Below are 19,239 nucleotides of genomic sequence, written 5' to 3' on the forward strand. Positions count from 1 at the left end.
TATTGCAGATTCAGTCTTCCCAGCCTGGTGCAGGGCTACAAATTGTTTCAACAGCTCTTTGGTCTTCACCATAGTGGAGTTTGGAGTGTGACTGTTTGAGGTTGCGGACAGGTGTCTTTTATACTGATAACAATTTCAAACAGGTGCCAGTACTACAGGTAATGAGTGGAGGACAGAGGAGCCTCTTAAAGAAGAAGTTACAGGTCTATGAGAGCCAGAAATCTTGCTTGTTTGTAATTGACCAAATACTTATTTTCCACCTAAATTTGAAAAAAAATGTTTTCCAAATCAGACAATGTGATTTTCATGATTTGTTTTCTCATTTTGTCTCTCATAGTTGAGGTCTACCTATGATGTCAATTACAGGCCTCTCTCATCTTTTTAAGTGGGAGAACTTTCACAATTGGTGGCTGACTAAATACTTTTTTTCCCCACTGTAAGTCATTGGGGGCTGTCAGATGCGGCAGCTATGTTCTGTATGTCAGATCTGGCACTGTGACATGGCTTCTCTTTTAAACAGGAGCCACAACGCAGATGTGAACACAGCCTAAACAATTTATTTAATTTAATAGATTAATTATTGTTATTCCGTACACTAAATAGATGACTGCCACTCATATACAAAAACCTCTGGCTGCATACACAAAAAACTGTAACCTGCCTGAAAAAGCGCTAAATAACGACTATAAGGAATGAACTTATGCACTGCAGTGTATAAATGACTTGCTGTTCTTAGGTTCATACTTTTGAGCTTTTTTTTAATTGCTTCATGTTTCCAAAGCTATGATATGACCTGACCATTCTTCTCCACTTGGAAACCGCTCAATAGTTTATACAGAACAAGTAAAAAAAAACATTGGTGGCCAAAGACCTCACAATAAACACTAAGAAAGTGACCTAAAAAGCTAAAAAAAAGATGCTTCAGGACAAAAGTCTTCGGCGTGTCCTGAAGCGTCTTCTGAAAAACCCATGGGACTTGCACACGTCTTATAGACGTCTTGTGTAACATAACCTAACTTCCCTTTCTGCTTTTTTATACGCAGTGTAAATTGGCTTGCGTTGCGTTTTTGAAATCCACAACGTATCAATTATTCTTGTTGTAATAATGTTTTATATTTGCATATTTTCCCTATAGATTTGAATGAGTTGAGGAAAATCCAAATGTAAAAAACCATATGTGTTTTTAGTGCTTTTCCGCAGTGGAAATTCACCAAAAATGCTTATAATGCGCACATGACTTTATCAATAAAGTTATATGAAATCCAAGTAACGGGAAGTATCCAAAATAAAGTGGATTTAATTTAAAACATGACGTACCAAAAAGAGAAAAAATGTGACTTATGTAAAAAAAAAAGATCAAAAACTTAAGTATCCTAATTTAACTAAATGGTGTAGAAATGCTGCAAAACATCTGCAACCTCAAAAACGAACCAAATACTCATTGTGGGAACTTAGCCTAATACTTCATTGTAATCCTGTCTGTGATGATAATTAGACTGCTGAAAAGTTTCTGTAACAACCTGGAAGTAGCAGTCGGATATTAGACCTAGTGGCCAATGTGAAAATTGAAAAATGTCAGATTTTTTTATATAGATAGTTATATGAAAATATATATACATATAACCATTTTTTGTATAACATAAAAACCTGATTTTATACAATACAACTTTTCTGATGGCAAATTACTGTTAAGTCTAAACCAGTCATATTTTCTATTTCCAGGCAATTTCTGGTCGTTTACAGTGTGTGTTGTTAAAAGAGACTCCATGTTTCCAAATTAGAAACTATGTAAAAGCTGCAACTGATATACAGTGCTGGCCAAAAGTATTGGCACCCCTGCAATTCTGTCAGATAATACTCAGTTTCTTCCTGAAAATGATTGCAATCACAAATTCTTTGGTATTATTCTCTTCATTTAATTTGTCTTCAATGAAAAAAACACAAAAAGAATTGTCCTAAAGCCAAATTCGATATAATTCCTCACCAAACCTATAAAAGGGGGGTGGACAAAAGTATTGGCACCCTTTGAAAAATCATGTGATGCTTCTCTAATTCGTGTAATTAACAGCACCTGTAACTTACCTGTGGCACCTAACAGGTGTTGGCAATAACTAAATCACACTTGCAGCCAGTTAACATGGATTAAAGTTGACTCAACCTCTGTCCTGTGTCCTTGTGTGTACCACATTGAGCATGGAGAAAAGAAAGAAGACCAAAGAACTGTCTGAGGACTTGAGAAACCAAATTGTGAGGAAACATGAGCAATCTCAAGGCTACAAGTCCATCTCCAAAGACCTGAATGTTCCTGTGTCTTCCGTGCGCAGTGTCATCAAGAAGTTTAAAGCCCATGGCACTGTGGCTAACCTCCCTAGATGTGGACGGAAAAGAAAAATTGACGAGAGATTTCAACACAAGATTGTGTGGATGGTGGATAAAGAACCTCAACTAACATCCAAACAAGCTCTAGCTGCCCTGCAGTCCGAGGGTACAACAGTGTCAACCCGTACTATCCGTCGGCGTCTGAATGAAAAGGGACTGTATGGTAGGATACCCAAGAAGACCCCACTTCTTACTCTGAGAAATAAAAAATCCAGGCTGGAGTTTGCCAAAACTTACCTGAGAAAACCTAAAACGTTTTGGAAGAATGTTCTCTGGTCAGATGAGACAAAAGTAGAGCTTTTTGGGAAAAAGCATCAACATAGAGTGTACAGGAAAAAAAAAGAGGCATTCAAAGAAAAGAACACGGTCCCTACAGTCAAACATGGCGGAGGTTCCCTGATGTTTTGGGGTTGCTTTGCTGCCCCTGGCACTGGACTGCTTGACCGTGTGCATGGCATTATGAAGTCTGAAGACTACCAACAAATTTTGCAGCATAATGTAGGGCCCAGTGTGAGAAAGCTGGGTCTCCCTCAGAGGTCATGGGTCTTCCAGCAGGACAATGACCCAAAACACACTTCCAAAAGCACTATAAAATGATTTGAGAGAAAGCACTGGAGACTTCTAAGGTGGCCAGCAATGAGTCCAGACCTGAATCCCATAGAACACCTGTGGAGAGATCTCAAAATGGCAGTTTGGAGAAGGCACCCTTCAAATATCAGGGACCTGGAGCAGTTTGCCAAAGAAGAATGGTCTACAATTCCAGCAGAGCATTGTAAGAAACTCATTGATGGTTACCGGAAGCGGTTGTTTGCAGTTATTTTGGCTAAAGGTTGTGCAACCAAGTATTAGGCTGAGGGTGCCAATACTTTTGTCCGGCCCTTTTTTGGAGTTTTGTGTGAAATGATCAATGATTTGATTTTTGCTTCATTCTCTTTTGTGTTTTTTCCTTGCAAGCAAATTAAATGAAGATAATAATACCAAAGAATTTGTGATTGCAATCATTTTCAGGAAGAAACTGAGTATTATCTGACAGAATTGCAGGGGTGCCAATACTTTTGGCCAGCACTGTATTTTAAAATTTGGCTCAAAAGTTAAAAATGCGCAAAACTTCTCCAAGTGATTTTGAATGCATTTCAGTCATACTAGTTATTCTGTATTATTTTTTCTTTTTTTTAATCCAAATAAGGTAAGGCATTAGGAAGAACAACGCCAGTACCCATCCCATATGAAAAGATGGCTGGAGACCCCACTGCTGTCGTGGTATGTGGACTCCCAAATGATATAGTCATTAAAAATCCATCAACATATGACCTTCACACTATCAAGCAGATCTTAGAAAACAAGTCGAGCATATATTTTACTATAAAAAGGTGAGTATTTGATTACGTGCTGCTATTATAGAGCACCAATGTCCAGGGAGTGTCACCTCACCAGAGCTGTCTGGCCTCAGATGCTGTAATGAAGACCCCTGGGCACGATTAACGTCCTCCTCACTGCACTGCAGAGATGACAGGACCAGTAAGGAGGACGTCAATCATGCCCACAGGAAGGCTGAGGTAAGACTCTTCTGGGAAAATCAAACCCCCCTTCTCATTTAAAGATTTTTCTGTATTTTCATGACTATGAAAATTGTACATTCACACTGAAGGCATCAAACTATGAATTAACACATGTAGAATTATCTAGTTAACAAAAAAGTGTGAAACTACTGAAAATATGTCTTATATTCTATGTTCTTCAAAGTAGCCACCTTTTGCTTTGATGACTGCTTTGCACAATCTTGGCATTCTCTTGATGAGCTTCAAGAGGTAGTCACCGGAAATGGTTTTCACTTCACAGGTGTGCCCTGTCAGGTTTAATAAGTGGGATTTCTTGCCTTATAAATGGGGTTGGGACCATCAGTTGTATTGTGCAGAAGTCTGGTGGATACACAGCTGATAGTCCTACTGAATAGACTGTTAGAATTTGTATTATGGCAAGAAAAAAGCAGCTAAGTAATGAAAAGCGAGTGGCCATCATTACTTTAAGAAATGAAGGTCAGTCAGTGCGAAAAATTGGGCAAAATTTGAAAGTGTCCCCAAGTGCAGATGCAAAAACCATCAAGCGCTACAAAGAAACTGGCTCAGATGAGGACCGCCCCAGGAAAGGAAGACCAAGAGTCACCTCTGCTTCTGAGGATAAGTTTATCCGAGTCACCAGCCTCAGAAATTGCAGGTTAACAGCAGCTCAGATTAGAGACCAGGTCATTGCCACACAGAGTTCTAGCAGCAGACACATCTCTTCAACAACTGTTAAGAGGAGACTTTGTGCAGCAGGCCTTCATGGTAAAATAGCTGCTAGGAAACCACTGCTAAGGACAGGCAACAAGCATAAGAGACTTGTTTGGGCTAAAGAACACAAGGAATGGACATTAGACCAGTGGAAATCTGTGCTTTGGTCTGATGAGTCCAAATTTGAGATCTTTGGTTCCGACCACCATGTCTTTGTGCGACGCAGAAAAGGTGAACGGATGGACTCTACATGCCTGGTTCTCACCGTGAAGCGAGGAAGAGGAGGTGTGATGGTGTGGGGGTGCTTTGCTGGTGACACTGTTGGGGATTTATTCAAAATTGAAGGCATACTGAACCAGCATGGCTAACACAGCATCTTGCTGCAGCATGCTATTCCATCCGGTTTGCGTTTAGTTGGACCATCATTTATTTTTCAACAGGACAATGACCCCAAACACACCTCCAAGCTGTGTAAGGGCTATTTGACCAAGAAAGAGAGTGATGGGGTGCTACGCCAGATGACCTGGCCTCCACAGTCACCAGACCTGAACCCAATCGAGATGGTTTGGGGTGAGCTGGACCGCAGAGTGAAGGCAAAAGGGCCAGAAGTGCTAATAATCTCTGGGAACTCCTTCAAGATTGTTGGAAGAGCATTTCCGGTGACTAGCTCTTGAAGCTCATCAAGAGAATGCCAAGAGTGGGCAAAGGAGTCATCAAAGCAAAAGGTGGCTACTTTGAAGAACCTAGAATATAAGACATATTTTCAGTTGTTTCACACTTTTTTGTGTTAATTCATAGTTTTGATGCATTCAGTGTGAATATACAATTTTCATAGTCAAGAAAATACAGAAAAATCTTTAAATGAGAAGGTGTGTCCAAACTTTTGGTCTGTACTGTATATGTTAATTATTGTCTGTGTCTTCAAGGATTTGTTATGGGTGCAGGATTTGGGCACTAAATGAAAATGGGTCTGTTTGGGGGACTTGAAAGGGTATCTTTAAAGCAGTCCAAAATATACTTTAGAACAGGGATGTCAAACTCAAACACACAGAGGGCCAAAATTAAAAACTTGGACAAAGTTGCTGGCCAACCAGTGTACAGTATAATGGGCTCCACATAGTCCTCCATACAGAATAATGGCCCTCACATAGTCCTCCATACAGAATAATGGCCCCACATAGTCCTCCACACAGAATAATGGCCCCACATAGTCCTCCATACAGAATAATGGCCCCACATAGTCCTCCAAACAGAATAATGGGTCCCACATACTCCTCCATACAGTATAATGGCCCCACATACTCCTCCATACAGAATACTGGCCCCACATAGTCCTCCATACAGTATAATGGGCCTCACATAGTCCTCCACGCAGAATAATGGCCCCACATAGTCCTCCATACAGAATAATGGCCCCACATAGTCCTCCATACAGTATAATGGCCCCACATGGTCCTCCATACAGTATAATGGGCCCCACATAGTCCTCCACACAGAATAATGGCCCCTCATAGTCCTCCATACAGAATAATGGCCCCACATAGTCCTCCATACAGAATAATGGCCCCACATAGTCCTCCATACAGTATAATGGGCCCCGCATAGTCGTCCATACAGTATAATGGGCCCCGCATAGTCCTCCATACAGAATAATGGCTCCACATAGTCCTCCATACAGAATAATGGGCCCCACATAGTCCTCAATACAGAATAATGGGCCCCACATAGTCCTCCATACTGTATAATGGGCCCCACATAGTCCTCCATACAGAATAATGGGCCTCCATAGTCTTCCATACAGTATAATGGGCCTCGCATAGTCCTCCATACAGTATAATGGGCCCCACATAGTCCTCCATACAGAATAATGGACCCCACATAGTCCTCCATACAGTATAATGGGCCTCGCATAGTCCTCCATACAGTATAATGGGCCCCACATAGTCCTCCATACAGAATAATGGCCCCACATAGTCCTCCATACAGAATAACAGGCCCCACATACTCCTCCATACAGAATAATGGACCCCACATAGTCCTCCATACAGAATAATGGGCCTCACATAGTCCTCGATACAGTATAATGGGCCCCACATAGGGGTGGTGATTCTGGAATCTCGGGCCAAATAAAACCACCCTGCTGGCCAGATTTGGAGTTTGACGTGTATGCTTTAGAACAAACCAATTAATAGAAGTGTAGCTGCATACTAGGCCACATTCACAATGCAGTGTTAAGGCCCCTATACAAATTAGATGGCTGTCAGCTGAATGATGGTTTGGCCGGCAGCCATCTCGGCCAGCTCTCTTATACACAAGGGCGCTCCTGTGTTTTCTATGAAACAACTGCCGCCAGACGCCACTGCCAACAGCTTATCTCAGGGAGAACAAAGCGATCCTAAATCGGACATGCCCAATCGACATGTACCCCGACCATCAGTTAGCTGGCGCACCCATACACATTAGAGTGTCAACTGAACCCGTCAATATCAGGCACCTGTGGCGGACATCCTAATGCGCATGGAAGGGCTTTAGTAGAGTTTTTGATGATTTTTGCTGTTTGTCTTTTATGCTTCTTCCCCACTTACATCCACTATTGGTGTTAAATGCACCCACAGTTTTTAATTAACTTTACGTTAAGACTTTTTTCACAATGTATTTTCCGTCCATTAAACGTATATGAGGGAAAAGCTTCCAACGTATTCATCTAATGAAAGGCTGTCATGGATATCATACAGTGGCATTCATTGCCCACGGTACTCCATTGTAAAAAATGTATACTGTGCCACATCTGTTTTTTATACTGGATGCCATAGTACGCATTAGTGCCGCCTGCCGAACTGTTCAGTAGAGCAGAAACACCTCTGTATACTGTGGACTGGAAGTACAAGGTGGAGAAGGAGGACCAGTGCTCAGCCCATTCATTCTAGCACCTGCTGGCAATTTCAGCACCAGAATACGTATATACATATTCACTATATTATTGTATGTTTTTTTTAATCAGGCCCTTTCCTGATAGAATATCTTCACTAGGTAAGTACCTAACCATGAACTTTTATTTCTTTCTTTCATCCCCAGATATATTCGATTGTGATTTTACATTACAGTAAGGACCCATTTAGACAGGCCGATATATAGGAACGATCGTTTTCCGATTATTGACCTTTTTAAACAGGCCGACAGTCACCTGTCGAATAAGCAAAATGTTTGTTCTTTGAGTGAGATGATTTTTAAGTATATTTAATCATTGTTCTCGGCAGCACATCTTTCAGACAAGTGCTGCCAAAAACATGATGCTCTATGCGGAAAGAACTATCATATCAATGATGGGTTTGTGAGCATAAAAGTGTGGTCAGCCTATCTGAGCAGGCTATTAAACGATCACTGATCAGTTAAAGTCCGCAGATATTTAATAGCCATGATCAGCCTGTCCACACATGCCCTGGACAGCCCACCATGGCTGCTAAATGACCACCGATCAGCTACATACAAGATGATTGGCAGTCATTTAAATAACACAGAACAATCATTGATCTGATATGATATGATCGTTCTGTGCGCATAGAACATTACGTTCTCAGCAGCACATGTCCTGTGTATAAATTATGATGTGCTGCCGAGACCGATGACATTTAAGCAAGCTTTAAAATATTTTTTCCCAGACGAACAAGTGTTTTGCTCATTCAACGGGTGGTTGCCTTCCTGCTTAGACAGGCCAATGATGGACAAACCAGGGTTCCTGATTAAATGGACCCTATTCACATCTGCATTGGAGCTTTCTATTTGTCCGATAAAATAATGGATCATATGGAAACCCCATTATAGTCAATGAAATCTGTCCGGCGCCTTTTTTGTTCATTTTGATACAGATCCCATATAAACATTTACTTTTATTGTTAATATAATTGAATGGAAATATGGAATTTCTAATGCAGATGTGAATATAGGCTGAAATGTTTACACCATTAGTCTTTATCCCTAAAGGGGTTGTGTAGTCCATTTACATTGATGACGACCAATCCTTATAAACAGAATAGGTGCAGTACCCGGCTGCAGCCACTAAGCTGTGTAAGGAGCTGTGGCTTTCCACACCGAGCATTGTTTACATCCGGCCACTGCCATAGGGGCTAACAGCTGATTGGTCGGAGTGAGGGATATCGGACCCCCACCAATTTTATACTTATATGTAACCCCTTTATCTTACTGTGACCTGTAAAATTATTATATTCACAAACTTCCATTCAAAAAATCACAGACACATCCCAGTTTGTTGCAGACAGTAGAAAAAAAGGCTCCTATTTTTGATGTACCATGCAGGAATTTAAAGATGGCCACACTGATTCCATAGCCATATGCCAGTGAAATTTGAATAATCTCTTTGTAATCTGTTGTAGATGAAGTCACTGCTGAAACCAACGGCTCTTTATCTGAAAGGTACGTTGTAGTTCTTTAAAGGCCACAGGATCTTTTGTACTTGTGTAACAGAATATTGCATTTTGAGCATTTGGTTTAAAATACAACTATATCAAAATAAAGGTGTTAGCCAAAATCTAAAAGATGCACATCTGCATCAAAGTGGTTGACTCAACAAACAATTTGGCAACTTACCTCTTATTAAAAATATAAAATCAAAATAACCACTAGTGCTTATCAAGTCCACCCATAGATCACCTGCTGCATTAAAAATAATCTCTGTTCTCAAGAACAAAGGATTTTGATTTCTATTGTGTACTGCTGGTTACCTAGGTTACCAGCCATCTCCACAGTGTATTAGAGGTTATCGGTTTCCCGGGCAAAAAGTGTGTGCTCTTTGCTTTAGAGTCAAACTCCTGCCTGTGGGCCAAATCTGTCCCTCTCTCTCTCTGTGTCTATCTATCTGTCCGTCTGGATGTCTTTATGATGAGGAACATACTTGTGTTTCAGGGTGGGCCTGTGGGCTTGTCTTATCTTGCTGATCTGACCTAGAGCACCAGGATAAGACCCTGCCGACAGTCCAGCCTGGAGCACAAGCATATCATTAACTCAAAACTGCAAACACTGATTACACAAGAACCACAAGATGGATTTCTTCATATTAATCAGTGCAGCAACCCCAACATGACACAGCAGGAATTTGCTAAGTAAACTACAGGCAGACAGGTTCGCTTTAAAAACAGGAAGTGAAATGTTTTACCTCACAGAAAGCAGCAGCTGTGATCCCGTGCTGTAATGTCTGTATCCTCTTTTCCTTCACCATCTGCCCAGGAGCTGTGGTATGATCAGACCATGTTCTGTACACGGTCAGACACAACCATTACACAGTACACAGCAGGGGCACATTTATAAGATTATCTCAGCACAGGAACATTTTTTTAAACACATCCAATTGTGGAACTTATTATTATTCCAAGAACTATTAATTAAAATGTAATTTGTTCATGGGAAAACCCCTTTAAGAATATTTTTATTTTGTGATAAGAAAAAATTGTGGCTTGTCCATCTCACAATCCAGGAGGCTCACTTTCCATGATATGCAAGTCTTAGCTTCAGGATTTTGATTTAGTAGCAAAATTGAGCCAAAGGGGTATTAAAACACTACTCCACTTTTGTTATTTTTCAGCGCTGAAGTGGCGCTTTAAACGCAAGTCCCTTGCCCCCAGTCATGTACTCATCATCTAGAGTCTTCACCGTTTTTCGGTACCGCTCTGGTCCTGCAGCGCCATCTTGTGACAGTAACTTCTGACTGGCCGGAAGTCAAAAGTTACGTCACAAGCTCTCAATACAAGTCTATGAGAACCAGAACGAGGCTCTCATAAAGATGTATAGAAAAATGACCTGCACGCAGCTCCACGAAACACTGGAGCTTCAGGCAGTTCACTTTTTGCCGGAGACCGACGGGAGCGGCGGCGAAAACAGATGAAAACACCAGAAGGTGAGTATCGGACAGGGGACTTACATTTAAAGCACCACTCCAGCAGTGCAATAAGAAACTGTTGAAGTGGTGCTTTAAACTTTCATCTTTGTTTGCAGTGTGGAAAGTGTAAAAAAGGCTGTTTTTAAGGTGCTGTCACTACAGTATATCTCAGATCAATCAATTCAGTCATAATGAGTGATTATATAGGTGCAGCACTTCCTTGTATGTCACTTAAATCTTTATATTAGTATTCACAGACTGAGACTACGACTCCCATTTTCAATCATCTTGAGCACTGAAGTAGTACACCACAATCAAATCAGGTCTTTTTCTATACCTAGGGGTCATGAGCTGAGCGCCTTGACCCTCCGTCCCTACACTGTAAAATGGCTCGGCTTGGCTGACACCATCTGTTATACTGGCTGTGATAGCCCTCGATTGGCTGTGCTAGACCATGTGATGTGATCGCTTTATTGGGAAGCTCATGTGGCCTCAGCTGACGTCATTAGCTCGTGCTCTGTGTGAAATAGCGATTTTTTGTGGGTTTTTTTGTCATTCAAATCGCAAAGTTTTTGAATTTATGAGGACCTGCAAATTTGAAATTGAAAAAAAAGAAATTGGGACAAAGAGCACAGAACATTTGAAATGCGTAACTATATTGCATTAATTTTTTTACCTGAACCCAGTGGACTTCACCCTGTGAACCCTCCAGGACTTTAGTTTTCATACTAATCACGGGCCCGGGAAGCTACACGTAATGCAGATGCCCTCTCTAGACTTCCCTGTTTGGTGACTGAAGGTGCCAAAACCCCTGGCTTTGGGCAGAGGGTGGGGAATATGTGACAAAGTCACAGACAAAGTACTGGAGGGGAGATGTTTCACTGAGGCTATTAGCTTGAGTGATTTGAAACATAGAAGTTTGCTCCAGCACACTAAGTGCTGAGAGGGGTTAATCGGCTATTTAAGGCCTGGATTTTATGTGAATAACCAAAGAGCTGGTGGGAGGTTGTTCACCATATCTCCACCCCAGGGTATGGTCTGGGATATAAATAGCCAGACTTTTGAGTCAATAGGTGTTCAGTGGGCCTGGAGGAGACACCTCCAGAGAAGTGTTCTGTTAAACCTTGCTGAACCCGGTTGTATCCAGAGCGTGCGGATCCCTGCAGACGTATGGACTGTGCTATACCTTTTTTTTGCTTTCCCATTATGCCAGAAAGTCCGTGTTTGTTTTGTTTGTTAATTTTACATTGGTTTATGCCATACTTTAATAAACCAGTGAGAGATTTAAAGAGGCAGCCTTCCTGTGTTTACCTCCGTGTGCAGCCGAAAGAGCCGATCTACCACAACAGTAATAGCAAAACTATATAGAGTCTATATTAGAACAGTGAAGTATATAACATATTAATGTACCAGCCTTATAAATAGCAAATTCACTTTATTTTTCATGAAACTTTTTTTAATACTTTTTAAATTCTATAGACAGATATAACTGTAAAGCATATTTCTATATGGCAGTATTAATTTGCCCATGTATAGTATAATAATATTATTTTTTTTTTACGGCACACCTTAAGCACCTAAAGTTTGCATAAGATCAAGATTGATTGAAAGTGTTTTCACAATGAGGATATTTTCTTTCTTTAATCTCTAACATTAATATGGGGGGTTCATCTGTTAAAGGGAATCTGCAGATTTTTGCTGCCTCATCTGAGAGCAGCATAATGTTGGCAAATACACCCTGATTCCAGTGATATATCACTTAGTTTACTGGGTGCAGCAGTTGGGACACAATCAGAGTTCTTAGATTTAGCATGAAGCAGAGCTGAGAAAGCTAACCCCGCCCACACCAGGCTCTGTATATACAATGTCTATTGACAGTGAGCTGCTTATCCCATTGGTGATTGAGTGGGCAGAGCTACTGTCTCCACCATGATTTACACTGATCTGTAATGGTCAATTGTGTAAAACTATATGTCCACCACAAGCTTAGACAAGGCCAGTGTATTCACTGCTGATTTACAATACAGTAATGTTAAAACCATTAAAAACTGCAAGAAACTAAACCACCATTGAGCAAAAGATGATTTTCCGGTAACTACTGCATACATATTGATGCAAAACAACCAAAGGGGGCTGGAGGTCTATTTTATTGTTTTGCAATTCAGAGGATTTATTACTTATTAATAATTCAGAATAGATAAAATTTTTATCTTATGTTACCATTCTTCTTGTGTGAGTTTATGTATGGTAGCCATACATCTATTTATGATTCTTTGGCACTACATATGTGATGTACATTGTTTTCAGCCTCATCTATCTGACAAGAAACATAAATGTCTGATGTTTTTATGTTTGGTTGTTGAAATAAAAATTCATTGAAATCGATATATATATATTCAGACCTGTTTCTTTTTTGCTCTGTCATGTTAAAGCTTTTATCCAGTCGAAGTGAAAGCAGAACCAAGTGACAACTCTGGTACGTCATTTTTCATATAAGCTTCTATCTTACGTTATTGAATGGTCAGATATTATTGATCAGCTTTGGTCATGGAGGCCTGAATGTCGTCTGCTTTTGCAGAAGCTTCCAATCACATATGGACATGACTGATCCTCCAAAACAAATCATTTCCCTTTCCAATCCCACCCATCATTTTTGCTGTACAGTTAGTTCCAGTGACAGCTAGCAATCTACTTCTGTACTACATATAGGAGAAGCATGCTAATGATCATGTATGTTTCAATAGAAAATTCATTTGAGCTGACAACAGTGACCATAAAACAAGAGGCTGATGACCAGGATTACTATAAATTCAGATTCCAAGGTAATCCTTTTTCATTTTAGTCATACATTTAGTTATATATGTGGTGGTTGGTAAAATGTTCATGAGTCTGTGACGCAGTCTGAGGAGTGTCCTTTCCCCATTGAAGTGTATGCTTTATAATGATACGCCAGCTTCATAGGCGAAGGCTGGTAATCTAAAACTTCATAGCTCATAGTAATTTTTGGAAATATTACTTTCTACCACTCATACTGGTAAGATATATGACAAAGTAAGACTATGTTCACATTACGCTTTACTCTCTCGTCAGTGGCTCTGTCAGGCTTACGCCTGAAGCCCTGGAAAACGAGATTTGGACATTTGCACTGATGGGGACTGTGAAGATCTGAGTTTGTGGGTTTTTAATAATCACCTAGGCAGGTTAACAATGCAACAGTATTTTATTCCTTACATCCAAGGTAATACAGCAATTCCAGGTAAATGTCCAAAATACAATGGTCTCAGTCCACAATCCTCCATACAACAGATAAAACGATGGAAGCACAGGTATCCAGTAGCACAGTCCTTTAAGAAAGTTGAGAGGGGTTTTCCCACGAACTAAAGTTGATTTTAATCAATAGATCTTGGAATAATAATAACTTACATAATTGGATGTGTTTAAATAAAATGCTCCTGTGCTGAGATTATCTAATAAATGTTCCCGTGTGTAATGGCTGTGTCTGACTGTGTAAGGAACATGGTCTGATCATACCACATCTCCTGGGCAGGGGAAGAAGAAAAAGACTATACAGACATTACAGCAGGGGATCACAGCTGATTCTTTTTGTGAGGTAAAACATTTCTCTGCCTGTTTTTAAATAACGTTTTACTTCAAAGAAACAATCAGCTGCAATCCCCTGCTGTAATGTCTGTATACTCTTTTTCTTCCTTCCCTGCCCAGGAGCAGTGGTATGATCAGACCGTGTTCCTTACATGGTCAGACACAGCCATTACACACAGGAACATTTATTAGATTATCTCAGCACAGAACACTTTATTTAAATACATTCAGTTGTGGAACTTATTATTATTCAAAGATCTATTGATTAAAATTTACTTTTGTTCTTGAGAAAACCCCTTTAAATCCAAACGACATATCCCCCAACTGTAGCATGTTTATCCAGCCCAGTCAGTACTGATTTCCATATGCCATCGATCAATTCATGGTCCAGGACCTCAGTCTCTATCCTATTCCTTCAATGTCCTCCCACACAACTCCTCACTAAACATGTGGCTTCTTTTCTCCTTCACTGGAATCAGCCCCCTGAATGGGCAGGATTGCTCTCACCCTCCCCCCCAAAGCCAAGTCTGTAATAGTGGAGATATTTTTCTCTGGTCAAACCCATCACCTGGGACTGCATGTGAGACTCCCTGTGATGAGGACCTCACTGGATCTACATTCAACACACACAATGGGCCTAGTCGCTGTTTGAACAATGGTGTGAGATATTAATGAGATTAACAGAATTTACATTTACCTTTGGCAATCTCTTGTCTGGCCTTATATATACATAAGTGCCAGCCAGCATGTCTTCCTCTGCATGTCACTCAATGGAAACATTGATTCTTGAAGCTGAACACTTTACAAGTAAAATTAGTGTACATCAGCTAACGAGCAAGCAGAACATTAATAAAACACAGCAAGCAAATCTCTAATAAAACACACTAATAATATTGACAGAAATGTAGCTCTGTGTTGGAAAAGTCTCATAGTCTTTAGTAAGTGGGCAGCTGCTCACAAGGGCAATCATTGTAATAATCCAGATGGAGTCACCATGTGCTCTGTCAGACCTTCTTTTCTGCCTCATCCCCCTATTTGAGATGGGCCCCAAGATGCAGACAACAATGTCTTGGAGCTCGCCACAAATAGGTGAGTAAGGACGAAAAAGTCAGACAACACACAAAGTGACTGTTTGGTTCAGACAATGGTTCCGTGAGCGCAAACGTCCAAATCCTGTTATGTCCACGTCACATAAGCACCAATGGAGCCAGTGACAGTAGGCTAAAACGCAATATGAACATAGCCATGGTCGACAAGTTGTGTTTTTTTGTTATTTTTTTTAATTCTAGATATTCTCTTTTCTTTAAGGACATGCTTATGGAGAAGAGTCTAATAAAGAAACAGAAGTGGATCACCATGGAGGTTTCTGAATAGAAAATAACTTGTACAGTAAAGTATGAAAGCTCACATACATGACATGGCTGGTAACACACTAAGGAGTTCATGCAGATTTTCTCATTGGATCTGTCTAGCCCCATTTTGCCAAAATGGCACTTAAAAGGGAACCTGTCACCATCAAAATACAGTCCAATCTGCAGGCCCCATGTTATGTAGCAGGGGGAGCTGAGCAGATTGATATAGAGTTTTGTGAGAAAAGATTCAGTAGAACCCGTGTTTTGATGACAGGTTCCTTTTAATGAAATGGGAGTCATACACTAAGCAGTGCTAAAAAAATATTTGAGTTGCATTTGCAATCTTTAAAAACAATATATGCAAAAAATATCAGGATTTTTTTGTCTGTTTTTATTAATATCCTATAACATTGAAAATTAGACAAAACTAGCGTGAGCATTAATATTAAGGCTGACTTTACATGATATAAAGTCAATGATAAGGACAAAAGAAGTCCTCATAGAAAACAGTCTTAGGGTATTTTTACACCTTACTGTTTTAGACGTTTTTGCGCCAGCTTCGCTATTGGCGTCTTTTACGCTATGGGTTTAACTACAGAGAGCGAGTGGCTTCCTGTTGCTCTTGCGGTGCTTTTTCAGGTGCGCACACCCTTATCCATATTCACCCAGCCCTGTCCTCACAAATTACCGCTGGGAAGCAGGTTTCACAATAAAAAATAGGGGTGATTTTACTAAGGTGGAGATTTAATCGCTGGTATTAATGAAACATTCTGAAGTAAGATGTACTTAACTTATTAAGAGGGCCAAAATAGGAATATCTCTGGCTGGCTGTGTCCACCCTAACATCAAGTCTGGCATAGATTTGCACTATAATTTATGCTAGTTTCTGGCATAATTTAAATTTGTAGGGCTGCAGGAGACCTCTCACCTTCTACTAAGAGCAGTTGAAAAAAAAACTGATTAAAGGGGAGTAATAAATTGCCTTCATAGTTATCTTCAAGGACAGAACTTGTCATTATTACATGCTGCCCATGGTTAGAGCAGCGTGAATCTCATGATCAGTTTCCTTTAAAAGTAACTTAACTATTGTAGATTTTTTCTTTGTGGATGTGCGTGATCCTAGCTTAAAGAAAACCTATCAGTACATTCATGCTGCCCAATTTATTGAAAGTGGCGTTGACTAATAGAATGGTATACATCAGGGAGAAATGAAAGATTATACATCTGGGCAAGAAAAATGAAAATGACATCTACAGAATGGGAGGAATAGAACTAAGCAACAGCATGTGTGAAAAAGAGTTGGGTATACTAAAAGATCACAGACTGCACCTGAGTCAACAGTGTGATGCAGCAGCAAAAAAGGCAAACAGTTCTGGGATGTATTAAGAGAAGCATACAGTCTAGATCACGTGAAGTCATTATCCCCCTCTACTCCTCCATGGTCAGATCTCTACTGGAACACTGTGTCCAGTCCTGGGCAAGTTTAGAGAAGAGCTACCAGGAATATGAGCGGACTGCAAACTATGTCCTACGAGGCACAGTTAAAGGATCTGGGAATGTTTAGCTTGCAAAAAAGAAGGCTAAGAGGAGAATTAATAGCTCTCTACAAATATCTGAAGGGATGTCACAGTGTAGAGGGATCATCCTTATTCTAATTTGCACATGGAAACATGAGAAGCAATGAAAAGAAACTGAAAGGGAGAAGATAGAGAATAGATATTAGAAAAAAAATTTAACGGTGAGAGTGATCAATGAGTGGAACAAGATGCCACGAGAGGTGATGAGTTCTCCTTCAATGGAAGTCTTCAAATAGAGGCTGGACAGACATCTGTCTGAGATAGTTTAGTGAATCCAGCTTTGAACAAGGGGTTGGACACAATGACACTGAGGTCCCCTCCAACTCTAACCTTCTATGATTCTCTGTATGAATGAATGAAACCAGAAATTGTGTCCTCCATTACAAATCTGAATGTTTCAGTATGAAATGCTGCAGCACCTCTCCTTATACATACATAGGGAGTGACCACCCTATAGAGTACTGCCGGGCGGGGAGAAGTAAGTGGGCACCAGCCCCTCTGGTTAGTCCTCTTAGTCACCTTGCTCCCTGTTCAAAAGTATGTTTTCTCAGAAATAGGTTTTCAGAGTGCACATGAATATTGGTAATGATGTTACCTATCTTTGGCTCTGTAATTCATGCTGTCTATGGTTCAGACCGTATGAGTTTCCTGACAGGTTCCCTTTAAGAAATGCCTAACAATGGATTTTTTTCCTTGTGGATATGTGTGAACCCAGCCTTGTGGCTTGCTTCACACCGGTGTTAGAACTTCTGTTTTACAGGATCCATATCTGAGAGTGAAAAAATCTAAAATAATCTGTTAGGAATTTTTTTTTATCTCTCTAGACTTCTAATTAGTCTATGAAGTATCCATTTTTTCTTGTACTGAATGGAATACCATGAAAAAGCAGTGCAGTATGGAACTAACTCAAATGTGAACAGAGCTATAGTGGCGTGAAAAAGTGTTTGCTCCCTTCCTGATGTCTCATTATTTTGCATGTTTGTCACACTTTAAATGTTTCAGATCACAAAACAAATTTAAATATTAGACAAAGATAACACAACTAAACAGAGAATGCAGTTTTTAAATGAAGGTTTTTATTATTAAGGGAAAAAGAAATCCAAATCTACAAGGTCCTGTGTGAAAAAGTGATTGCCCCCTAAACCTAATAACTGGTTGGGCCACCCTTAGCAGCAACAGCTGCAATCAAGCATTTGCGATAAATGTCAATGTGTCTTTTACACCGCTCTGGAGGAATTTTGGCCCACTCATCTTTGCAAAATTGTTGTAATTCAGCCACATTGGAGAGTTTCCGAGCATGAACCACCTTTTTAAGGTCATGCCACAGGCTACCAATCGGATTAAGGTCAGGACTTTGACTAGGCCACTCCAAAGTCTTAATTTTGTTTTTCTTAAGCCATTCAGAGGTGGACTTGCTGATGTGTCCTGCTGCATAACCCAAGTGCGCTTCAGCTTGAGGTCACGAACAGATGGCCGGATATTCTCCTTCAGGATTTTTTGGTGGACAGCAGAATTCATGGTTCCATTTACCACAGCAAGTCTTCCAGATTCTGAAGCAGCAAAACAGCCCCAGACCATCACACTACCACCACCACATTTTACTGTTGGTATGACGTTCCTTTTCTGAAATGCTTTGTTACTTATACGCCAGATGTAATGGGACATACATTTTCCAAAAAGTTCAACTTTTGTCTCATCAGTCCACAGAGTATTCTCTCAAAAGTCTTGGCAATCATCAAGATGTTTTTGTCTAGGAACTCTGCCATGCATTCCTAATCATGCCTGTCATGAACACTGACCTTAAAGCGCACCTGTCAGCAGGATTGTGCTCAGTAAACTACATACACTGTCAGGTGGGCGACATTACACTGATTAAAATAACTTGGTTGATGAAATCCGCCCTGTAGTTCTTGTGTAATCTTTACTTTCAGTTTGGAGATAATGATATGCTCATGCTTCGGGGCGGCCTGTTGGGGGGGTGCGCTCTATCTGGTGCTCTGCTTACATATTCATCAGTATGCTCTTATGACAGGTCACCATGCCTTCACTGACCTGCCTCCTATTTTACATAATGCATGTAGTAGTTTCATCAACCCAGGTATCATATTAATCAGTGTAATGGCGCCCACCTGACAGTGTATGTAGTTTACTGGGTGCAATCCTGCTGACAG

The 19,239-nt window shown here is 40.4% G+C and overlaps 1 protein-coding gene across 6 annotated transcripts in view; it reads left to right on the forward strand.

Moving 5' to 3' along the window:
- Positions 1-19,239, forward strand: part of GTF2I (general transcription factor IIi) — a 107,874-nt gene that overhangs the window by 19,483 nt on the left and 69,152 nt on the right. For 5 of the 6 annotated variants that reach the window (XM_073665179.1, XM_073665180.1, XM_073665176.1 and 2 more), the window contains exons 5-10: positions 3,566-3,749; positions 7,651-7,679; positions 9,041-9,080; positions 12,972-13,015; positions 13,284-13,361; positions 15,448-15,501. In XM_073665179.1, the coding sequence (XP_073521280.1) occupies positions 3,566-3,749; positions 7,651-7,679; positions 9,041-9,080; positions 12,972-13,015; positions 13,284-13,361; positions 15,448-15,501 (429 nt within the window). Of the gene's footprint in view, positions 1-3,565; positions 3,750-7,650; positions 7,680-9,040; positions 9,081-12,971; positions 13,016-13,283; positions 13,362-15,447; positions 15,502-17,730; positions 18,676-19,239 lie in introns of those variants that run through there. The other variant, XM_073665181.1, reaches the window with a different exon arrangement.

Source organism: Phyllobates terribilis, unplaced genomic scaffold (genome assembly GCF_046119375.1).
Source record: "Phyllobates terribilis strain yellow unplaced genomic scaffold, ASM4611937v1 Scaffold_2__4_contigs__length_985480577, whole genome shotgun sequence".
Classification (NCBI taxonomy): domain Eukaryota; kingdom Metazoa; phylum Chordata; class Amphibia; order Anura; family Dendrobatidae; genus Phyllobates; species Phyllobates terribilis.